Genomic DNA, 22398 nt, shown 5'->3' with positions numbered 1-22398 from the left:
TATTAAATATGATAAATCATTTAGGGTTTTTATAATTTTCACTAAATTATAGCTTTGTTTTGAAAATATGGCCATTTTTATGGTTTGGTGTTTAGATTGTATGTTATAGGCTAGGGTTTGTCCGTCGATGATGTTGTTACTTGGATCATGACTCGATTAAGTACTTTTATGTTTAATATAGTGTTTTATATAATCTAGGATTTAGGGTTCTAGGGGATAAGGTACTCGGGCAATTGCTACTTCCATTGTTTTTTTTTTTTGATCTACCCATTTTCCTGATCGAGTAATTGCTACTTCCATATTCTTTTGTCTGCCCATTTTTCGTAAGCAATAGAGGTCATATGTTATAATATTATTCATGTGACAAAAATGTTTGGTGTTGGGATTAACGAGCAAGGATAACAATCATTTTTAAATTTTTTTTATCTCATATTGGATCATGCATGCATATGAGAATCTTGTATTCCTTTCATCATGCATATGAGAATCTTGTATTTTTTTCATGTCAAAAACGTATCGTCCACAACCCTGATTACCATACGGCGAGTCCCTAATGTAATAATGAAAACATTTTTATTGTGTTATAGATTGATTATTTGGTATGCTTACTCCAATTTCCTACTAACATGTTGTTCTTTATTACTTTACTCTATAGTTGGTTTCCCTGTTTACATGTCATTCTATATTTTACACAATAACGAGTGCCATTATATGCTTGTTCTCTGTAATTTAAAATACACCATTTCTACCAAATTTATTCTTTTCACAAATCCAATAATTATATAATTCTTCTATAAAATCCTCTTATATAAAATACACATTAATTAATATTTTGCTTATATTTCAAATTTAATCAAGCCAAGCTTGAGGAAGAAATGCCTAGTTTTTGCTCAGCTTGTTTATAGTTGTGCAAGCACCTTCAGCCAAGCCAAACACAAGCTCCTAACCAACTACTTATTTTACAAACAGCCACAGAGCCACCCCATTATCACTTTATTATTTTGCCATCCTACAGGTTCATCCTGCAAACCCTATTATCACTTTATTTTATGGATACGCCAGTAGCCTGTCTACTTGCCTAACCTGAGTAATCAAGTTGGCCTTTGGGACAAACAATGTACCAATTACTGATTTTTAATTCGGTTTGGTTTCTTTTGTTTGCTTTACCTTTTTGTTTCCATCCCTTTTGATGGTTTTCCTGCGAGACTTTGTCTAGATGTCCTGCAATGACACAGTGGAGTTCAGTTTCTTGTCTATTTCACTATCAGGGAAGCAATAAGCAATTTTCAATTGAGGGGCAAGAGCATGACATTATACCGAAGCTTACAAGCCAAAAATGGGGCAATTGTTGGGGAAAATAATGAACTGGCTTTTCATCTTGGGATGTGAATAATTGTACAATGGTGGGTCAGGCTGGACTTGGAGTGCATAAGGCCCAAACTTGCTAGATTCAAACGAGCCCATGCCAAGCCACACCCATCAATGAGGCAGCCTCCCCAGGCCCTTGCTGCAAAGATGACTGAATCCAGACTTCATGACATTCTAATGCTCAAGAGTTAAACCCAAGACCAGATAGCATCTCGAGAGCTAAGAGGTCCCTTCGGCCAAATGTTCCGAAACAATTCATCTCTGCAGCTGAAACATTGGAAACGAAGAGCAAGCAGCACAGGTTCAACCGTTTGGTGGTGGCAGGGGATTTGGCAATGCATATGGAGAGCATTCACGGTCAAGTGGAGCTCGGTGAAGAGGGTTCCATCGGTCAAAGATAATGCGTCCTCCTCGGCCAATCCTCCCATGGAAGCGATATGGAGGCGCCACTGAACCATTCTCGATTGGTGGATCTGGTGGCTGCACAATGCCCGAAGCAGCTAGCTTGCCTGGGTCCACGCCTCGAGTGAATAACAATACCGGCTCATCTGGGTCCTGCATTGACATCAAATATAATGAAATGCAACAAAAAATTGTGAGAAAAATGAACTAAAAGAATCGACAATGTAGTCTCTACTATTGAGTTCAATACATCAGAAGTCCCCAATTTTTGAGGATGACCTTTTCTTCTTTTCTTTTTTTCCTCACAAGACAAGCTACTTAGACAACAAACAGAAACAGCATCCGAGCAACTTTTGAAACTTCGTTGAAAACATGTAGTGGAACAATGGAGAAACATTGATAGAAGGTAGCATACCATCTTATGTAGCCATCCATTTCGCAGAGGCCCCCGTTTCAAATCTTGCCTCATGCGGCCTGGAGGGACCATCGCCATCTTGGAATCAACAGGCTGCAAATGAACAGCAGTGGGCCAAGCATGTGGACGACCATTTGTCGTGTCATCTGAGTCCATAAGATCATCTTCGCTTGAGCCAAACTTGCATGGGGCTGGAATGAAGCCTGGCAATGCTGTCCTATCTTCAACAAGCTGTGCCTCATGCTGAAAAATAGTTTGAAGCCACTATCAAACTGGTACATTGATATAATCACAGCAAGCACTAGCTTTTAGATATAATGTACATTCTCAACACATAATAAAGGCTAACTGAACCCTTGATCCACAATGCAATTGGAATTTATTTTGAATTGGTTGAATTCTATCAGAAAACAATGTAAACACAAGCACAAAGCGGAAACCGTCGACAAGGACAAAAGATCCATGTGTTGTGAGGCCACGCCACCTCTTTGCAATAGAGTCCACCATACTGATGGACTAGGAGCATAAGTAGAGGACATCCAACTTTTTCTGGCATTGTTGAAGACCTCATAGGAAATAACAAGATTCCTGATGGCCTAAATGCCCTTGCCATGATGATAATCTCATAGGAGAAATAACAAGATTTCTAGCAACCATAAAACCTTCAAAATAAAACCTTCAAACATATTTCTTGCCCCTAGATCAAATCACTCACAAGAATGAGAAACATTAATGTAATTCCATGGAACAGGCCTACAAGTATGCTCCCCCACTCCCATAACCCCCCCCCCCCCCCCCCCCCCCCCCCAACACACACACAACAAAAAGAAAAAAAAAAATTCAGTCAGCAATGTTTGAAATTTGAACCACACACTTGGCACAAATACTAGTAGTCCTAGCACCTCAAATGCTTAGCACATCTCCACAAAAGTCTGTTTTACTAGTGCCTGAGGATGTTTTCGGCAAGCTCTCGACCTGATATAAACATAACCATCAAGTCTTGGCCCAGCTATTTGAAAGCTCTCAAACTGATACCAATTTCTCTTTAAATTGGGGCCAGTTCCCTACAATGAGAACGGTTAGTCCTAGAACCTGAAAGGTCAATTGATGAGGACACAAACCTACCATATTGGTCACATAATATAAGCTAATGCAAATGGGAGGAACAAGCATAGCTCCCCCAAGCTTATGAAGAAGTTATGACTAAGAAAAGAGCAATGTCTGATATAGGAAACTGCACCCATCTGAAAGGCAGGAGTTATAAGCCAAAGATCCACTTCTTGTCTCCATCAAAGATTCCATGGATTTCATGTTATCTCGTACCATGTCTGTGACATATTCTAAGTTGCAACCCAACACCACTGTTTCCTTGGCTACAGTATCGATGAGCAGTATTGATAATGACTCATATAAGCACATGCTATCCCATATTTTCCAATATATGAGTGTATCAATACAGGCAAAAATGAGTAGGCACGTGGTCTTGATACATGACTAAAATTGAACCTACCCAAAGCATGTTAGTCTCTTTGGGTTGGTTGTATTAGTTATTAGCTAACATCATTCTCCTTGCTGGATCATATATAAGTAATCTATCCCTCCATATATTATAAGGAGGCTTAGATCATAACTGCAATCTGGATCATTTTAACTGATATAAATGCAATAAAACCTCTCGAATAGCTATTTGGATTTAAAAACTCCCCGACCATGATATATTTAAGCAGTGTTGCATAGATATGGGCACAAGAATCAGATTTCCACATGTGTCCAAGTATCTGGCTCAGCAGGAGGGAAAAAGGAGAGATGGAGAATAATTTTAATTAAAAACATATATTAAAACAATGCATAAAAGAAAACATCATACGTTAAGGTTTTCTAATGTGTATGTTTCTCATCCAAAATTCCAACATGAACTTAAGGACTTTTTGGAAATGATATTTTATAAAGTTATTTTAAAATTTACATTCTTGATCAATCTTAGAAATAATAAAAGTTAACATAAAGAATTTTTTTAATAAGTATCCAAGTATCTGACACATTTCTAATTCAGGTATGTATTTGAAACGGGTTCTAGGAGATGGATGTTAATGTCCATGTAACATAGTTTTTTAGTTAAAGACCAATAATTACTTCATATTAGGAAATAATAAAGCTCCGCGGGGGGAGTAACTGGATATAAAAATGGAAATTTGCTAAGAATATTTGCTAGAAGGAACAAGAAGAAATATTTTGATGATAGAGCAAGGTGAAAGGGATTACAAGTTGACAACCATCTTAATGGAAATGGGAGATCACATCAATGTTTGGAACCTGTTGATCCAGCAAACCCATGGTGGCTGAGTTGCAGGATTCCAGTTCCGTTGCAGTTCAAACATGGTTACTAGACCCAAGCACCATATAAGGGAACTCTCTTTCCCTTCCTATTTTGATCTAATTCCTCCTACCAAATACCTGTTGCCTTATCGTTTCAAACTAGAAGGGGAGAAGAGAGTGGAAGAAGAGGATCTAGCTGATCCTTCTCTTCATGAATTTTATGGCCACAAAGCGTGGCGGGCTTCATTGTTTGGGACACCACTAGAGCAGGCTGAAGCAAGAGAAAGCTCCAAAGGGAACAAGGCAGAGAATCTATGAGAGGAGCATGCCTGAAAACACAGATGGGAAAGAAACGAGTGTTAGGGCAGATATATAAGGATTATTTTAAAATAATCATATAATCTGGTCCAACATTTGAATTGGAATGGTTCAAATAGTTTGAGCAGTTGAACTGTCAGCTGCAAAGGGTTAGAATGGTTTTATATTTTACTAATTAGGGTCCCATTTTGACTATTTTGTTTTCAGGTGATGGGCCAAATGTGCCAACCCGTATGACCTGAATGGGTCTCTATGCTAGGCTGTATACCATCAACAAGAATTACTGTAACTGAAGGAGTCTGGCCCTTACTGTTATACTTGAAGCCTGTGTTGCTGAACAGAGCTTCAGAGTCATATCAGGACATGTAGTCTTAGTTATATACTAACAGATGTCAATTAGTAAGCTGATTGTCTACGCAAAGTCCTACCGGCGTCAAGATCCATTAGAAGAGATGATATCTACTCCTTTTCAATTACTTGATGAAGTCCTCAGGTACTTAAATGAACATGAAGTAAAATAGATCTAAGTAGCCTAATAATCATTTTTTACCTTTTTTTTTTTTTGTGAGCCGAGTATTTGTCTTCAAATATCTGCATATAACTTCCACTCTAAACTAACCATGCCACCCAAAGATAACCTCCAAGGTATCCAAAGATAACCATTTCACTCTTGTCTCTTGATGAATTAAGAACCTCCAAATCTATTATCTCATCTTACAATATAACAAAAGATCAATAACTGATTCCTTGTCTTCTCCTTGAATATGGTGGTAAATAGAAGTTAAAGGATGATGAGACATTTAGGGTGATACATCTAAGAGCTGTCACTCATGAATGATGGCCTAATACATATTTTGAAAGAAAATCCTCAAAGGGAAACTTCACAGTGTCAACTTCATTTCTTCCAACTTGACATACTAAATAAAAATAATTAAAGATAGATATTTCATTGCAATATGCATTATAGCAAGACTACCAATAAGCTTAAGCTACAAATGGACTTGGCAACAGATTTTCCCTGCCAAATCTGCACCTTGGTGATACTACAAAAATGTATAACAAGTGGAGTCTCCAGGTGGAGTCTCCAAGAATAGCTGACACAAGAACCAACCTGATGTCAACCTACTGGAGCAACTTCCACCACCTCAACATTGATGATATTATTTGGAATGTAAATTGAGCATTAGAAGACTTGCAGACTTTCATCTTGTTAGTAATCACTGCACCTACATGTCCTGAAGGCATTCAAAGTAGTTCATTAAAATAATATATGAAAGATGATACCACCCCAACCACCCACACATGCGCAGGAGAGAAAACAGGATCATGCAAACACCACTTCCCTACAGGCCAAGTTTCAGCACAGGCAAATTCGAAAGGAACTCCCAAAATACACATGGCATTGATTTCTTTGGAACTTTAGTTCTCCAATGGTCAGAAAACTGCATCTTTTACATGAAATATTCATTTAGACTCCCTTACTTTCCTCTCAAATTCAAAGCTATTTGAAAAAGATGTTCCAATCCCAGGCCTTAATTTTCCAACACAGAGCCTTCCCATTGACAGACATATCTAAGACACTCCAACAATATCTAGTTCACAGCCCTTTCAAGATCTTCTCTCTTTATTGTGATAATGGTGATTTTCTAAAAACAAGATCAACAATATATATGACTCGATTATGTGAAGAAAACCGGTTCCCAAATATGTGTCACATAAAGAAGCCTGACATTATAAGAAAAGACAATATAAGAGGATTCAATCTTTAAAAAGTTGTCTTGATAACATCATGTCTTACTCATGCTTTCCAAATACTGAATTTACCAACATTCTAGTGAGGTCTTGAAATCCCCATAAGTTCCCTTTGTATTGTAATATGGTGACAATGACAAAAGTTTGGTAAAACCAGAGTCCAAGTATACATCCACCAAAGCACCAAATAAATATCTCGTAAAGCTTTTGTTTCTCCCATTTAACTTCTCCAACAAAATATGCCTCCTTTCAAAAACCGATCTTCCCGTACTTCACTTTCCTAACAGTAGTTCATGAGAATGGTGACTTATGCAGTCCATGGTAATACATAATACATAAAAATAAAGTTTCTGAAACTTGTCACCGTCTCATTGACAGATACACTGGGGGTTGACCACCCGGCACACACTATAACTCAAACCAAATGATACAGAACATAGGTTTTGGATCTGAAAAGTTGGTTCAATAAACTGTGGTTGGGATTGAAAAAACAGACCAGAGACCTTACCTAATCAGCTTCAGTAAAGCTGTACAGGCCAAAACAACCCAAGACCTAGCCTGATCATTTCATATCATGTGTGTGTCTTCACACGTAAATGGTTCAATATTTGTCTCCTCATTTACACATCTAAATTTCGAAATGACTCCGATCACCTTTACCTCTCTGAAAAGCGTCCTAGGGTTATTCCCTTCCTCTTGCAATGAATGTAGAAATGATGTGCAAGTGAATGTTGGTGCTGCGGATAAGAGGATACCAATTAGTGGTGACTCATTCTCTCCCTCAGCAACTGGTTGAGTCCACTATTGGATTCGTGTCAATGGTTGTAAATTAGGTTTTGGTTTGGGTCTAGCTTTGGGTTTGGCACATCTAATTTGGGTTTGGGCGTGATATGGCTGTATCTGATCCAAACATAACCAATTGCTACCCCACCTGAGACTCCTATTATTATTCATTTCAATGCTTAGAATGATATGCAAGGCATTTATTACTGAGTCTTAATATCCTTGAGACCTAATTATTCAAACATTAAGTGTCGATTCTACCTATATGTAATAGAATTGCAACTTTTTGTGACACCTGAGCCCATACTACCATCAATGCTACCAAGTAAATCGTGTCATTTAACCTTCAATTTAGGAATAAAAACTGAACAGAGGATCTTCCTTAAAATTGCGTCAACAAATGTCTATCTAAAAAATAAAAATAAAAAGTGAAGAAAATATATAAAATACATATTTATTCCACCACCAAAAGGATTACTAAATACATAAACATCACCACATAATAATCTCACTGTGGCCAGCCATGATTCTAATAGAAATATGACATGATTTGGTTCTGACATAGTGACCTATTGGTTAAGGCAAATACATATAAAAAAGTCCACTAGTGGCACCATACTTACAATATATATATATATATATATATATATATATATATTCTTCCTTAAAATTGCATCAACAAATGTCTATCTAAAAAATAAAAAGTGAAGAAGATATATAAAATACATATTTATTCCACCACCAAAAGGATTACTAAACACATAAACATCACCCCATAATAATCTCACTGTGGCCAGCCATGATTCTAATAGAAATATGACATGATTTGGTTCTGACATAGTGACCTATTGGTTAAGGCAAATACATAAAAAAAAGTCCACTAGTGGCACCATACTTACGATATATATATATATATATATATATATATATATATATATATATATATATATATATATATATATATATATATATATATATATGCATGCCTGGTCGATCCAAAATTCTCAGGACTTTAGTTTATGCTATCTTGTTAGTCAGTTGTGAATTTTCTTATACTCACCAAACTTCTTGATGCAGGACTCCAAAACAGTTGATTACAAAAAGTGTTTTAAGTGATGTAACCAACAAGAATTACTAAGAGATAACAATGCAAACAAATTATAATAGAATTTTCTGAGTGAAAATCTTATACTAGAAATAGCAAACAAACACGAAAGACAGGAATACAACGTTAGGACCTACCTTGTACTTCAATTGAATGCGTTGAAGGCTGACCTCACACTCCATCACCACTCGCTTCTTCTCTTCCCTCTGAAAATAAATATGTTAGAATATGATTCCTCTTGATCTTCAAAAGCCATTGGATAAAAATTAAAATTCTGAGGTGTAAATAAGTGTTTGCAGTAAGAAACCTTAATCAAAGCCTCCAATACTGTTTTGGCCTGGTCTAAGTTACGTCTAACCTGAAACAGATTAAATTTCAATTCAAGGATGGTGAGCATCACAACTAACATCATATAAAATTTTCAAGGAACTGCACCAGAACACAACTTCTTTCTGTGAAAAAATGAAATAATTAATGAGAAGAATGTATTACTGATCTTAAGGTAAAGCAGAAGATCCTAGAAGGCTCATCTCTTAGTCATCTATATTTATATGTAGAACTGGACGAAAATAATAATGTCTAACATCCAGTGAAGCCAACAGTCCATTTATAGATATCACAAGTAATATATACGAATGGGACCAAGATTGTGGGTGAACTCTACAAAAAGATGCAATTTGTTGATAGTGGAAAGGCAAAGGGTGAGTCGTATATTGCTATTCCATGCTTTAAGAGCATAGTTTGTCTCTGTTAAATTTGTTGCATCTTGAGATACCTATTGGTAGATGTCATGATGCCTAGAAAGTTAATTAGTCATGCTTCATATCCATCTACTTATAGGTAGATAAGGAAATAAAAAAAACTTTAACAAATCTATCACATGGCATAAAATAAATCCATGCTATGTGATAAGTTTCTAACACAGGATGGAGATGTATATATTCAACAAGTTGTAATTCCACATGCCATAGTCCTGAGATGGTATATGACTTGACTCTTAGTGGTGTATTGCACTCAAGGCCCATTCCTCATCTTGGAGGATCCAGTGGCAAAGCAGAGGTCATAGATGAGCAGATAAGAGATCAACATAAGGTCCAAAATGCTAAGCATGGAGTTGTGACAGATTAAAAAACCCACCGTAGTCAGTGCTTAAATTTGGAAATAATAATTAGATATTCTAACCCATTGACATGCATCACATAAGGAAAATAAAAACAATTACAATCAAGACCACTCCATGTGAAGATAGACTTTGTATCATCAAGCACTGAGTTTCTTGTGCATGGATTTAAGCTCAAAGACAAGTCACCAAACTGGGGAGGGTGATGCAAATCAGATCGTCATTAATTTCCACAAGAAAAATGCACATAAGAACCAATTTACAGAACTAACCAACCATTTTGCTATGCTGCAAACAAGAGCACGTGTCAGCACCGAGAAGATTTTGCAGTCTCAACAAAATAAAAAAATTCCTAGTTTATTTTGCATGGTAGTCTATTAGAAATTGGATGCAATTCTTATAGTTAAACACCAGGTTTGGTGTTCTTTTCTTGAACTAAGATTATATACAGATAGGTCAGACAGAATTGAATTTCTTTTCCTCAATTCATAAAACTTTATAAGCGAACTCCCTTCCACTTCCCTTTCCACGCATCACAATGACAATATTATCCATTTTAGTTTAAGTTTCTATACATAGATGAATCTTTAGCTGTCTGAATGATTATCCAACTACTCCTATACATTTGAATTATCCATAGATTGTTTGATAATTTCTAATTTTAAGAATAATTGTTCTTATTTATGACATAATCAGGTATTACAAATTTATGATGTTATTGTTGTTGCTAGTAGTGGTGGATAAACTATTATTTGTTATTATTGCCTTTCCAGTCTACTTATAGGAATTATCCAAGTTATATATTTCACTTTTTTTTTAATCTTCAGTCTTCTTATAATAGTTATCAAAGTTATATCCAAATTTTAATTCATTTTTTCTGAACATTGAAATTGAACCAGTAATTACACCACCTGCAAGCTAAATACATGACACAACACCCTTCTCTCTCTCTCTCTCTCTCTCTCTCTCTCTCGCATGCACACACACACATAGACTTGGGCATCGGGCCGTGCCGGGCCGGCCCAGGCCCACCGGACCCGAGGTCTAAATGGGCCGTGCCGGGCACGGCCCGTTCAGCACCGAACGGAAGCCCGGCCCGGCCCCAGGCCCATCTATTGGCGGGCCGGGCCGTGCCTGGCACGGCCCGTCTGGAGAGGGGGGAGAAAAATAGCCGTTTCCAACGGCTATTTTGGGAAATTTCCAAATTTGCCCCTCCCAACAGTCCCGGCTAAATTGAGGGGTATTTTGGGAAAAAAATTTGGGCTTCTATAAATAGCCCTTTCCTCCCTCATTCTCACCACACCAAACCAACTATTCTCTCCTTCTCTACTACTATTATTTCTCTCTTCTAAAGTGCTCTTCTAGCAATTTAATTTTTAGTTTGCATTTAGCAAGTGTTCAAGTGCTACACAAGAGGAGGTTCCTGTTGAGAAGAGAAGGTCACTCCTGTTGAGAGCACAAGAGGAAGCTCATAATCTCGGCTCTGCCTCTGCCCTCCGACCCTCTACTCAATTCCTCCTTGTGGTTAGTTTTTATTTTTTGAATTCATCAATTTAGATATGTCATCTTTTGAGGAAAGTCAGTTTGGCATTCCTCCTGTTTCTGAAGGAGAAGAAACTAATCCCCAACCCCATGTTCCTAGTTCCTCTAGAACTAGTGAACCGAGTGAAGATCAAATCTCTTCTCGTAAGAGGACTAGTGCTGTATGGAATGAATTTGATAGAGTTATGGTTGATGGAGTCTGGAAAGCTAAATGTAAAAAATGTGCCAAACTTTATAGTTGTAGTAGTAGTGGGGGAACAGGGCATTTAAAAAGACATCAAGAGAGTCATAGGATGCATGATTCTCATGCTCAAACTCAAAGTACCCTTAATATACAAGGGGGATTACTTGTAGGTAATTTTGCATATAATCATGAAAATCAAAGAAAAGCACTTGTAAAATGGATAGTTAAAGGATGAATTACCTTTTAGTTTATGTGAATCTTTTAATTTTGAAGAATATGTTCAATTAAACCTACAACCTGCTTACAAAAGAACTAGTAGGCGTACATTTAGAAGAGTAGCTATGACTAACTTTTTAGCAATGAGACAAAGTTTAATTGAAACACTTTCTACTTTAAATGTAAAAATTTCATTAACTTCTGATATTTGGTCAGCATCTGTAGGTAGTAATTGTTTTATTGCCATTACTGCTCATTATATTGATAATGATTGGCAATTAAATAAACGTATTCTTGCTTTTCGTGCTTTTGATTTTCCACATTCTGGGCAACAAATTTCAAATGTCATTTATCAAACTGCATGTTCATATAATATTAATGATAAAATTATGTCTATTACTTTTGATAATGCATCTAATAATAATTCTACTGTTGCATTATTAAAAGACTCATTGCATCCCATGTTAGATGAAAATTTATTGCATATTAGATGTGCATGTCATATCTTAAATCTTTCTGTTCAAGCTGGCATGGGCATGATTCAAGATGTGATTTCAAAAATTAGAAATGCAGTTTCTTTTATTCATGCTTCAAGATCAAGACTTCAAGAATTTAAGGAACTATGTATAAATCATGGTAAACGTTTTAAAAAATTTAAACTTGATGTAATTACTCGTTGGAACTCAACATATAGCATGATACATGATGCATACCCATATAAAAACTTATTAAGTGCATATATTAATGATCGTGGATTAGGCTTTACATTGACTGAAACTGATTGGAATAAAGAAAAAATTTTGAAAGATTTTTTGCTTAGTTTTATAATGCTACCAATGTTCTTTCTGGTATTTATTATCCAACTTCATGTTCATTTTTACAACAAGCATATATAATTAGTCAAAAATTTGCAGAACATAGATATGATGATGTTTTAATGCCTATTATTGACCTAATGGAATCTAAATGGAATGAGTATTGGGACAAGATATGTCCTATGCATAACTTAGCTGCTGTATTTGATCCTAGAGTTAAATTAAATGGCGTGCTAATTTTACTTGATGCATACTGTGAAAATATGAATCAAGATCCTGAACCTGCTAAAAATGAGGTAAAACAACTTCTTTATGATATTTATGCTATATATGATGAAAAAATTCGTGGATCTAGATTTTCCGTACAAACCTCTATTTCTTCTTCTAGTAGTTCTCGTTCGTCATCTATTTTTTCATTCATTGCACAGAGAAAACACACACATGCTTCAAGTTTATCTTCATCTTTAAGTAGTGAACTAGAATTTTATTTACGAAATGATCTTCAGTCTGCATATGATGAAAATCAAATAGAGAATCTAGATGTATTAACTTGGTGGAAGAGTGTTAAAAATCAATATCCTGTTATGTCTGCAATTGCACGCGATATTTTAGCTGTGCCGATGTCTACGGTAGCATCGGAATCCGCTTTTAGTGCAGGTCGGCGTGTTCTTGACGAAAAGAGAAGTAGGATGACAGGCGAAACGGTGGAGATGCTTCTCTGCTTCAAAGATTGGTTGGATGCTGAGGCAAGACTTCAAGATAAAGGTGGACATAATACAACATCTTCTGATGATGATGATACAAACACTACTGAAGAGTGAATACTGATTCACTGAATCACTGATGATTAGTAAGATTTCTTAATTTTTTATAATTGTACATTTTTATTGTATTCTGGAGGTCAGACCAAGGTCCAAACCTCGGCCTTTTCTTATTGTATTCTGGAGATCAGACCAAGGTCCAAACCTCCCTTCATGTACCATTTTGATTTAAATTAATAAACTGGTAGGGGTCTATGCCAAACCCCCCACCATTAAGGTGGCTTTATATTAATAAATCCTTAGATTCAATATTTATTAATTTATTAAAAAAATTTATGAAGCATTAATTTTTATGGAGACGGGCCGTGCCGGCCCAGGCCCGAAGCGGGCCGTGCCGGGCTCGGCCCGCGGGCCAGAAACCCGTGACCCAGCACGGCCCCCTTAAATGGGTCGTGCCAGGCACGGCCCGGTACTGTAGCAAGCGGGCCGTGCCAGGCACGGCCCGCTTCGTGCCGGGCCGTGCCGGGCCGTGCCGGGCCGTCCACGGCCCGGCCCAGTGCCCAACTCTACGCACACATACAACACTAACTAAACTCGAGACCAGCATATGTGATGCACATGAGAGGACGGTGTAGGCACACACACGACACACAGAGCAACTGCATGCAATATATAACTAAACTAGGAGTTCAGCAAATGCGATGCTTATTAGAGGATAGTATAGGCAGCCGTAATCTTCTAATCTAGTCGATATTTTTATTTGCCATAAGATAGGGAAGGCAACATACGAAACCACTCTTCCACTTGACTAGGCAATTTTTCAGGTTTAATTTCCTTCACACATTGAAATCCATAGGACCTGTGAAAATCACTTTAAAAAAGATGTAAAGACCTCAACGTCCATGTGCATCTGGAAGATCCATTTCATTCTTCCTACTCAACATTCGGATCACATGAAATAGGAATGTTGCCGCCATCTTAGAGATAACAAGATCTTTAATGACCTTTGTTACACTATCCGACACGGAGGGCCAACCAAGGCATTATCCATCAAACTTTGAGGAATGCTTAATCTCTCAACTTGACATGGAATCATTCCTTGAAAGAAACTTTTAGACAAGAGAAGGACCTGCCACAAAACACCGGAGGCAAGTTGACAGATAGGAATCTCGTATTGCCAATCATGTTATTTAAGATTATGCATCCAAGAAGGAGAAGGTCCTCTTCTAAATGCAAGGGTTAACTTTACATAGAACTACCTCAGAAGTGTTTCTTCTGATGAACTTTTGTAATGTCAATATAGGTAAATATCTAAATTTCCTTTAAAAGCAGTTAACATTTTTCTACTTTCTACACATCAAGCAAGTACATAGCATCAGAAAGTACCAAAAGATACTTCATCAAAAATCTTCTACACCCAAATTAAATGCATTAGTATACTAATAGGCTGCAATCAAACTTTTTTAAGCAACCCTTTCTTTCATAGAGGACCGATAGAAGGTTACATTCATATAATAAACAAAACTGCCGATTATCCTCCTACATGAGGGCATACCAGATGCCGCCTAAAAGACCAAACTCTACAACCCAAATTCCGGCCACCAATTGTTGACAAAAGACATAGATGTTAATTGTTATCTGACAATATGCTCCAACGTCGATACACAATTTTAAATGATATGTGATAGATTACTCTAGAGACAAACAGTAATACTTTATGTAACCCTTCAAAGCTAAACTTTGAACATAAACCAACTAAAAAGAAGCTTCTTTACCCAGTGGAGAAAGATATAGAAAAGGGCGTAGAAAGCAATGGGTATCAAATGCATATGAACTTCAACAAAAAAATAAATAAATAAATGTAGGGCCCAGATCAATGGACAGAAAGCAGGTTCCTTCTTCATCTAACTGACATTTTTATTATTTAAATTCATTTCATCTTAGAACCCCACCCCACCCCAAAGCAGGTCCTTGTTTACAAGGAAGAATCATCCAGACTTCGTCTATGTAGAAAAGTATGTTACCCTAAGTCAATTGATATATGAAGTGAAAAGAAACAAGGACCTCACCTGGCGAATTTTTTCAAATGACTGAACATTATTCTCTCTCCTTTGTATCTGAAAAACGAAAAGGAGAAAAGATCAGACTGGCCACAGAAAATAAATTCTTGCCCTTGATTAATGTGCAAAAATATGGTTGAAACAAAAGGATGCTTTTAGCACTTCTCATAGAGTCAATAAGCATTTACAATAATATTCAAACTATAGCACCTACCCTTCTTGTGTGAAGACGGTGCACCTTTTCCCTAGGTCTGAACACATTGTAAGGATTTGTATCATTAACTGGTGGAGGAGGCTGTGCAAGCACAAAAAATACAGGCATCATCAGGCCACCTGAATCTTTTTCAGAAGGCGGTTATGCTAAAAGATCACCATAGGAGCGAAATAAGAATTTAAATTTTAACCAACTTGGTCAGCTGAACAGAACACCATGGAATAGATTGAAGAATACAGTAATTTAATTCATTCTTGTTAATTTCATGTTTTATGCAGCTTTCTCATCTCAAAAATACAAATGGAATATTTTTATCAGAGATTTAAAAACAGCAAAGCTACAGAGAAAGGAAAAAGAAACTAGAGCAGCAACGCTAACATATCCAGCAAACCAGAATAAGCATTAAATATGTACCTTAAGACCATGAAAAAGCAAATGCAATTCCACTAACACACTTGATGATATTGATGGAGAAAAGGTAGAATTAAATATACATCTCTGCATAAACCTATGCAGGCTTCAAGAAAAAGGTATTTTTGTAGAATATTAATTCCATTTTTTTATGTAATAAGTGTCTGAGCAACATTTTCAGAATTTTAAGATTCTTGATAGCACCGATCCTTTTAAACAAAGTAAATCTTTATTAGAACACATTCAAATAAAAAAATGGTGTTTAATATTCCATCATTCAGATAAGCTATGTGAAAACAATGAGCACAAAAAATTAAAGAAAGAAACTAGAGGCACAATAAATTTGAACAACAAGAATATAGGCTACTCCATCTAATGCTGTACATCACTAAAAGATAGCTTTAGAAAAGGAATGATAATGAACCAATAAGAGTTATTTCATGAACTAGAGAATAGCAAAACAATATAACTTCATGTGCAAGGTTGATCAATCATACATGCATAGTCCACCTAACAAAAATGAACCGCTTTGATACATCTTACATCCAACAAGGTGATGGGCCTCACCTGCAAGCACCGCAGAATAGGTTTTTGCCATCGCTCTCGCTGATAAGACATAAATAAGCCATGCATGAGAATGGAAAGAAAGACAAAGCGCTGAAAATTTAGCAAAATCAATATCTTCAGTAAAAAGAGACTATATGAAAGTTAATGCATTTGCAATCAACCATTCTAGGGTATGCTTGCAAAAAGATATCCACAATTGCAACAAAAAAAAAAATAAAAATTAGAAAAAATGAATTTATGAAGTTGACAATGAGATAATTTTTGTTAAAGAAACATGTTCATCAAGACTTCTCACGGTTTTATAACATGAAATATACCTTTCCTTTCCAATAGTTATATACAGACTGGAAAACTGCAAATCTTACAGATAGAGATTGCAAAGCCTGCAAAATGAGGAAGCTATAAGCAATAGCAAAAAGATTATAGGACAAAATTCACATCTATAAAAGTTTGAAAACCAACAGAAAATTTGAGGTCTTATTATTATGCCACACGAGCAGCTGAATAAACACCTAAAGATTAACTACCAGCTAAGTTTCTCATTCATATGCATTCTTGAACTTGTTTCAATAAAAAAATGCATGCTGAGATAAAAAGTACAAGGAGAATTATCAAACTACTTTTGAGATCAATCAGTAAAAAATAACAATAAAGAAAACTAGGTCCTCCCAGCATCTGCAAATGGTAAATTGCATTCTCTTTGCTTATAAAAATGGATTATTCATTTCTCAAGATTTCAACATGTAATTTGTCCACAAACAAGAAATGATCGGAGATATGGATATGTAGCAAAAAATGCACATTATGAATGTATGCCAATGGAAGATTTAGCTAAGACATGTATCCTCTGAAGAGGTCATAGAGGCTTTAGTTCCATAGATAGAAAACTGCAAAATTCCTATAAAATATTTTTACAAGATATAGAACAATAGTCTTTTTGCCAAATAGTTGAATAAGGATGACTGATTGTGGTTAACTACCACATGTTCTGACAAAGATTCCAACGCTATAAATCCAAAAGTAACCATTTCTTTTGATAAGTTATCATAAGAGCCAGACTTTAGTAGTAGGTAGAAGTTTTAGAAACTTCTTATATATAGGTATCAGGCACAATGGATTGCTAGATTGCAATAACCAGAAAAGATAATCAAGTGCGCATGGGATATGGCCACTTTAACACAAGAAGCTTTTTTGGGTTGACAAAATCATAGTGCTTCTCATACCAGACCAACCTAATGAAATGCAAATAGGGATCAGAAATGTGGCCAATATCATGAAGAATACTGCCTTACATTTAGAGCTTCTTAAAGAACAGAGAAACAAAAAACATCATGCAAATTCAATTTATAGCTAGTACTGGAATGACATAAATGCTGCTCCATAAAATTTAAAAGTGCATCACCTCAGCTGCAGCATCTAGCTTCAAAAGAACAGGAATAGGTGATACAAAGGTGGGCATTATAACTCCTGCTTTTTCTCGAATTTTGTGATCCAACACCTCCAACTTAAACAGAAGGGTCTCAAACCTGGATCAAAATGTATTTGCATGATCATTAGAACAAGGAATGGGAATATGTGATGAATAATCTACAAAGAAAAAGCCCATTCCTCACACCAAATATGTTGTGTGTGTAACAAATATTGCATTTCTAGCAATTAAGTACTGTCTCATTCTACAAACAAAATGAATGCTATTCGATAGAAGATGATGTCAAATTTTGTCTAAATTCATAAATCCCATCTATGAACAAGTGACATTGTTGAATTCATAAAACCAGCATGTCTCTGTGCAGCTATAATTCTTAAAAAGTGCTTCTATTGATCTATCAACAAATTCCATCCTGAAGACTTATTGCCAAAAGAGTACACATGATGAAAACAGGTGATTCTCGATGCATTAGAAAAATATGCAAATGGTCAGACTGCAATGTGAACCATATTGTACTATTACCTATGAACTGTAATACACCCATCAATTGACAAAGGAGCAAAAACATTCATAGATGTCAGCTAATAGTTAAAGCACAGAAAAGGTTATCAAGAAGGATTTAAAGAGCAGATGCCAATATTGTCATAAAATGTGGATATCTCATTGACAAACTCATCATTTTAGAAGCATAATCTAACAATGCTTAATATGTAGCATTTCACTCCCTCTTTATTTATAGAAATTATTAATTTTATATATAAAAGTAGTTCTTTTCCTTTCTTCCAATGGTGGGAAGGTGAGTAGCACCACTTGAGCATGCAAACTCCTCTTCATCCCATTTATTGCACAACTATTTAACTAAGTTCTTTAGCAAAATCTTGAGACCTTGATCATTTAATTTGATTTAACGACAAATAAAGGTTAACTGGAGCAAAAAGGTAGGACAAATATAATCCAAGTCAACCAAATGAAACCTGCGATGGCTACTGAATAACCTCCTTTTACTTTGTCAATAATAAACCCTTTGACCTTTTTCTTCGTTCGCCAAATCTTCTTCGGTTCCATCCAAGCATTCAGTTTGCACTACTTATGGATCATGTAATCTATTTCAGGCTGGACTTGAGTCAGAAATGGGTTATGCTGGGTAAGAGTCATGATCATTTAGGGATCATTACTATAATATCTCATCTAGGTCAGACAGCAGCCTTTGTTATGTGCCAATAATTGTTAGTCAACTAAGTAGTTTTCAGGCATTTGATGCCATCCAACAACTCGCATAATATTGTAAAAAAACTACCTTATGAAGAGTCTAATTCTAGAACTAAATTTTTCATATAGCTTCTTCCATCCATGATGGTCTTTCACCCCTCCTCTACTATTTTTTACCTTATCCGCCGACTATAAGCCTCAAATGCTAGTTCAAAAAAAGAAGTTCAGAAAGAAGTAAAAGGAGTTGTTTCATGCTTAAAGGAGCTCATATGAAGAAAATGGTGAGTTTTAAACAACAGGAAGAAAATTTTCATTAAGAAAAAAATGCTATTGATTATCTATAATTAACTAAAATGCAAATATTTATATCATGATTTGAGCTCTGACAATTTGTTACTAGAAATACACTTGTAAACACAATGCAATAAGACATATAAAAAATAAAATATCACTAACTCCACAACGAGATCTTTGGTCAATTTAGGTATAGAGTTTCAGTTTTACTTTTCAGGTGTAAGTATCTTTCTCTCGTTGTTAAACTCTTCAAGCCAGTCCTCATCCTCATTGTCCAAGTCGTACTCAACAAACTCACCAATCTCAGCCCTGGCTGCAAACAGTAATCAATGCTCAGAAAAAGGACCCTTATGATGAAAATAACTTTGAAAACAGCATTAGTATCATACATCCTCTTGCACGTAAATACGATGTTGGTTGTGTAAAGGTGCGAGCATAATCTCTTTCATATGTCGCCACAATACTAAATTGTGGAGTGGGTATCTCTTGAGAACTTTTCTTTCCAAAAGTTGGATGCACCTGCTAAAAGCAATATTATCATATCAGATAGTCACTCTATCAGATCAGATGTGCATTTACCACATTTTGACTATGTAGAGATTTCATTACATGTATCAAGCATGTGACTGCATGATATCTAAAAGACAACATTTAATAGCAGAATGGATCACTGCTACAAATCAAAGATAATATAAACATCAGCTTCAGGCAATTTTAGAGGTTCATATATACATATCATAGTCACATATAAAGACAAGGAAGACTGAAAATGGCAAAATCAAACAAGATGCACAGAGAAATGGAAAGGCAAATGTAAAGGTAAAGGCAAGACATATTCACCACAAATAACATTCAGTTGGAAAGTTAGTAAGCATTTCAAGCTAAAGCAAATTAAAAAAAGGGTAGAGTTATTAAGGGCCTTAAGGCTATAACTTAGTTTTCTAAGAAAAGATGATGAAGAAGAAGATGCAAACCAGAAATTAAAATTTAAAAGATTTACTGAAAATAAAGCCTCTTCTCAAAAACTAAAAAGAAAAGAAAGAAAGAAACCCTTCTTCTAACATGTCTAGTGGTGTTAGCAGAAGATAATAGAAAATAACAAAAAAGATATGAAAGCCCTATTATGATAAGCAAATGTCAAAAACAAAGCTATCCCAGTAACATCATTTCCTGCCAATCCATCAACAATGTCATTGGAAGATCATGAAATGTGATTATATGACACTGGAAAACAACTGATGCACTACCAGATCCCATCATTTCTGTCCTATACATGTCCAATCTCTAAAGAACCCATCCTCGATTATCCCAAGTATTTGAAAACTTTGTCCCTCACGCCCATATACTATCACACACTGGGTGAATGCTTTTTTCTTGCTCAACCTTATTCCCCATTCAATACAGAGATAATTTAAGGACACCACTACAATGTCTCTCCAATACCAGAGACACAGTTGACCCCAGAGTTGGCCATCACAATTCAAACAAAGGGTTTAAGTCACTTGTTACGATGGTTGCAATGCCATTAAAGCAAACCAAGCATCAACACCAAACTCCAAGCCCCGAATTCAAAAACAACAGTCAAGTAGGGAGCAGCATTACCTCATTGTCAGTGTCAGAAGCAAGCCGGAGCAGCTGGGAGTTGCGGGTGGAAGCGACGGTTGCAGGTACATCATCATCCTCAAAGTCCTTGATGGATTTGACGATTGGAAGCTTCTTGTGGATGTCAAGGGGACGAGGCCTAAATGACAGCCTACTCATGTCCACTTCATCTCCCTTCAGATACCAACCTCGCTCCACTGCTCAGGCTGCCGCCGCCAGCACCTCCATTGCAGCACTAGACTCGTAACCAATCGCCAAGACTCAATTCACCCCGCGATACCGACTCCAAAACCCACTTCGAACCGCTCACAAGCATCCAACTTCCCTGCGAGCACGAGGGCTCGCCATTCACAACATCTTCCGATAGAACAGAGCCCACCAGCTTCAATGCAACACGACGCAGTTCAAACAACAGGCTCGAAACAACGGAAACCCTAGAAGACCGACTCAGAAAACTTCAAACCCAATTGGAGAAAGGGGCGAACAGGGCGGAAATACACGAGGTTTCTCCTATCCAATGATGCCCTAGTTTCGAACGAACCAAGACAGCAACCACCAAGGCGCCACCTTTTCGAAAAAAAATCTCCACTCCCCGAGCCGAAAAACGGGCCACGAGGCGGCGAGACGGGATTCCGGGGCGAATTCGACGAGGGTTTTCGACCCGGACCAGTCGCCGGAATCAGCTGAGTTAGGGCACGGGATCTCGCGGGGAGGGGGCAGGCGTTGGGGGAGGGGGGCGTTCGGATGCGTGGGAAAGGAGCTCGGATGGATTCAAAATCCGCGCGGAACGACGGGAGAAGAGGGGGATTCGTTAGGGTTTTGGGCGGAGGTCTAGGGTTTGAAAGAGAGAAAAAAAGGGAGGGAAGGGAAGCGAAGGAAGGGCAGAGACGCGAGAGGAAGAGAGAGAGAGGGGAGAGGGGCTGGGCCGGTGGCGTTCTCTTTCTTTTCGCTCGCTGGCTCGACTACTCGAACGCCAATGCCCGAGCATACGAATTGTTTACAAAACAGACCATTATGTGTCGTAGATACTGGCTAGCTGAAAGAGGACGTAATTTATAGGGGGGAATGGTTGACTCTATGCAACCAAAAAAAAAAAAAATCTTATGATTTTTTTTTTTAATTTGGATTAACTTGCTTGTTTGAGTTTTTAGACAACTTAAGTAGTCTTGTTTTTTTTTTTTGCAGATATAAGTTAAGTTTAAAGGAATCATCATTCTCTCTATTTTATATAAATACCTTAAAAATAATAGTCAATTGTTATTTTGAAATATAAGTTTGGAGTTGATTATTATCGCTTGGGTGGTGTATCTAATGCTGATCTACGACATAATCTTTAAGGAAGGTTAGATACTTAGAACTACCTGTACACGTAGGGTTTGCAATTTTTTGACTTGCATGCCACTGGAATGGTGCATGTCTTTTTTATATGGGCCCCACTTATATTAAAGGTGGTCGCATGTACAAGTACGAGTCAAGAGTGGTTTTAAGCCTCGTGTTACAGAGATTAATAGTCAT

The 22398-nt window shown here is 36.8% G+C and overlaps 1 protein-coding gene across 5 annotated transcripts; it reads right to left on the bottom strand.

Moving 5' to 3' along the window:
- Window positions 1–1283: 1283 nt before the first annotated feature.
- On the bottom strand, window positions 1284–21910 carry LOC120103900 (uncharacterized). 5 transcript variants are annotated; one of them, XM_088716365.2, is made up of 12 exons: window positions 20884–21910; window positions 19671–19803; window positions 19492–19594; window positions 17752–17875; window positions 16667–16732; window positions 16350–16439; window positions 15372–15452; window positions 15167–15214; window positions 8767–8817; window positions 8597–8665; window positions 2186–2428; window positions 1284–1923 (listed from the first exon to the last, which is right to left on the bottom strand). In XM_088716365.2, exons 1-12 carry the CDS (start codon window positions 21040–21042, stop codon window positions 1672–1674), a joined length of 1419 nt encoding a protein of 472 aa, XP_088572491.1. In that variant the 5' UTR covers window positions 21043–21910; the 3' UTR covers window positions 1284–1671. The 5 variants fall into 5 exon arrangements, with proteins under 5 accessions (XP_088572491.1, XP_038983172.1, XP_038983176.1 ...); XM_039127244.3 differs by having other exon boundaries at window positions 16350–16388; XM_039127248.3 differs by having other exon boundaries at window positions 16350–16388; window positions 19671–19800.
- Window positions 21911–22398: the final 488 nt, after the last annotated feature.

Source organism: Phoenix dactylifera, chromosome 2 (assembly GCF_051530095.1).
Source record: "Phoenix dactylifera cultivar Ajwa chromosome 2, Ajwa_hap1_PhDact_Kaust_v1.1, whole genome shotgun sequence".
NCBI lineage: Eukaryota > Viridiplantae > Streptophyta > Magnoliopsida > Arecales > Arecaceae > Phoenix > Phoenix dactylifera.
Note: the sequence above shows the minus strand (reverse complement) of the source record. Positions and strands in the feature narration are given on the sequence as shown.

Bases quoted from the DNA above. Each gene is read 5' to 3' on its own strand.
- LOC120103900 (XM_088716365.2), bottom strand. From the start codon at position 21,042: ATGAGTAGGCTGTCATTTAGGCCTCGTCCCCTTGACATCCACAAGAAG. The intron at 17,876-19,491 runs GTAAAACTGAAA...ATTTTGATCCAG, and splicing joins AAGATACTTACACCTGAAAA to GTTTGAGACCCTTCTGTTTA. The intron at 16,733-17,751 runs GTGATGCACTTT...CTCATTTTGCAG, and splicing joins AGCTAGATGCTGCAGCTGAG to GCTTTGCAATCTCTATCTGT.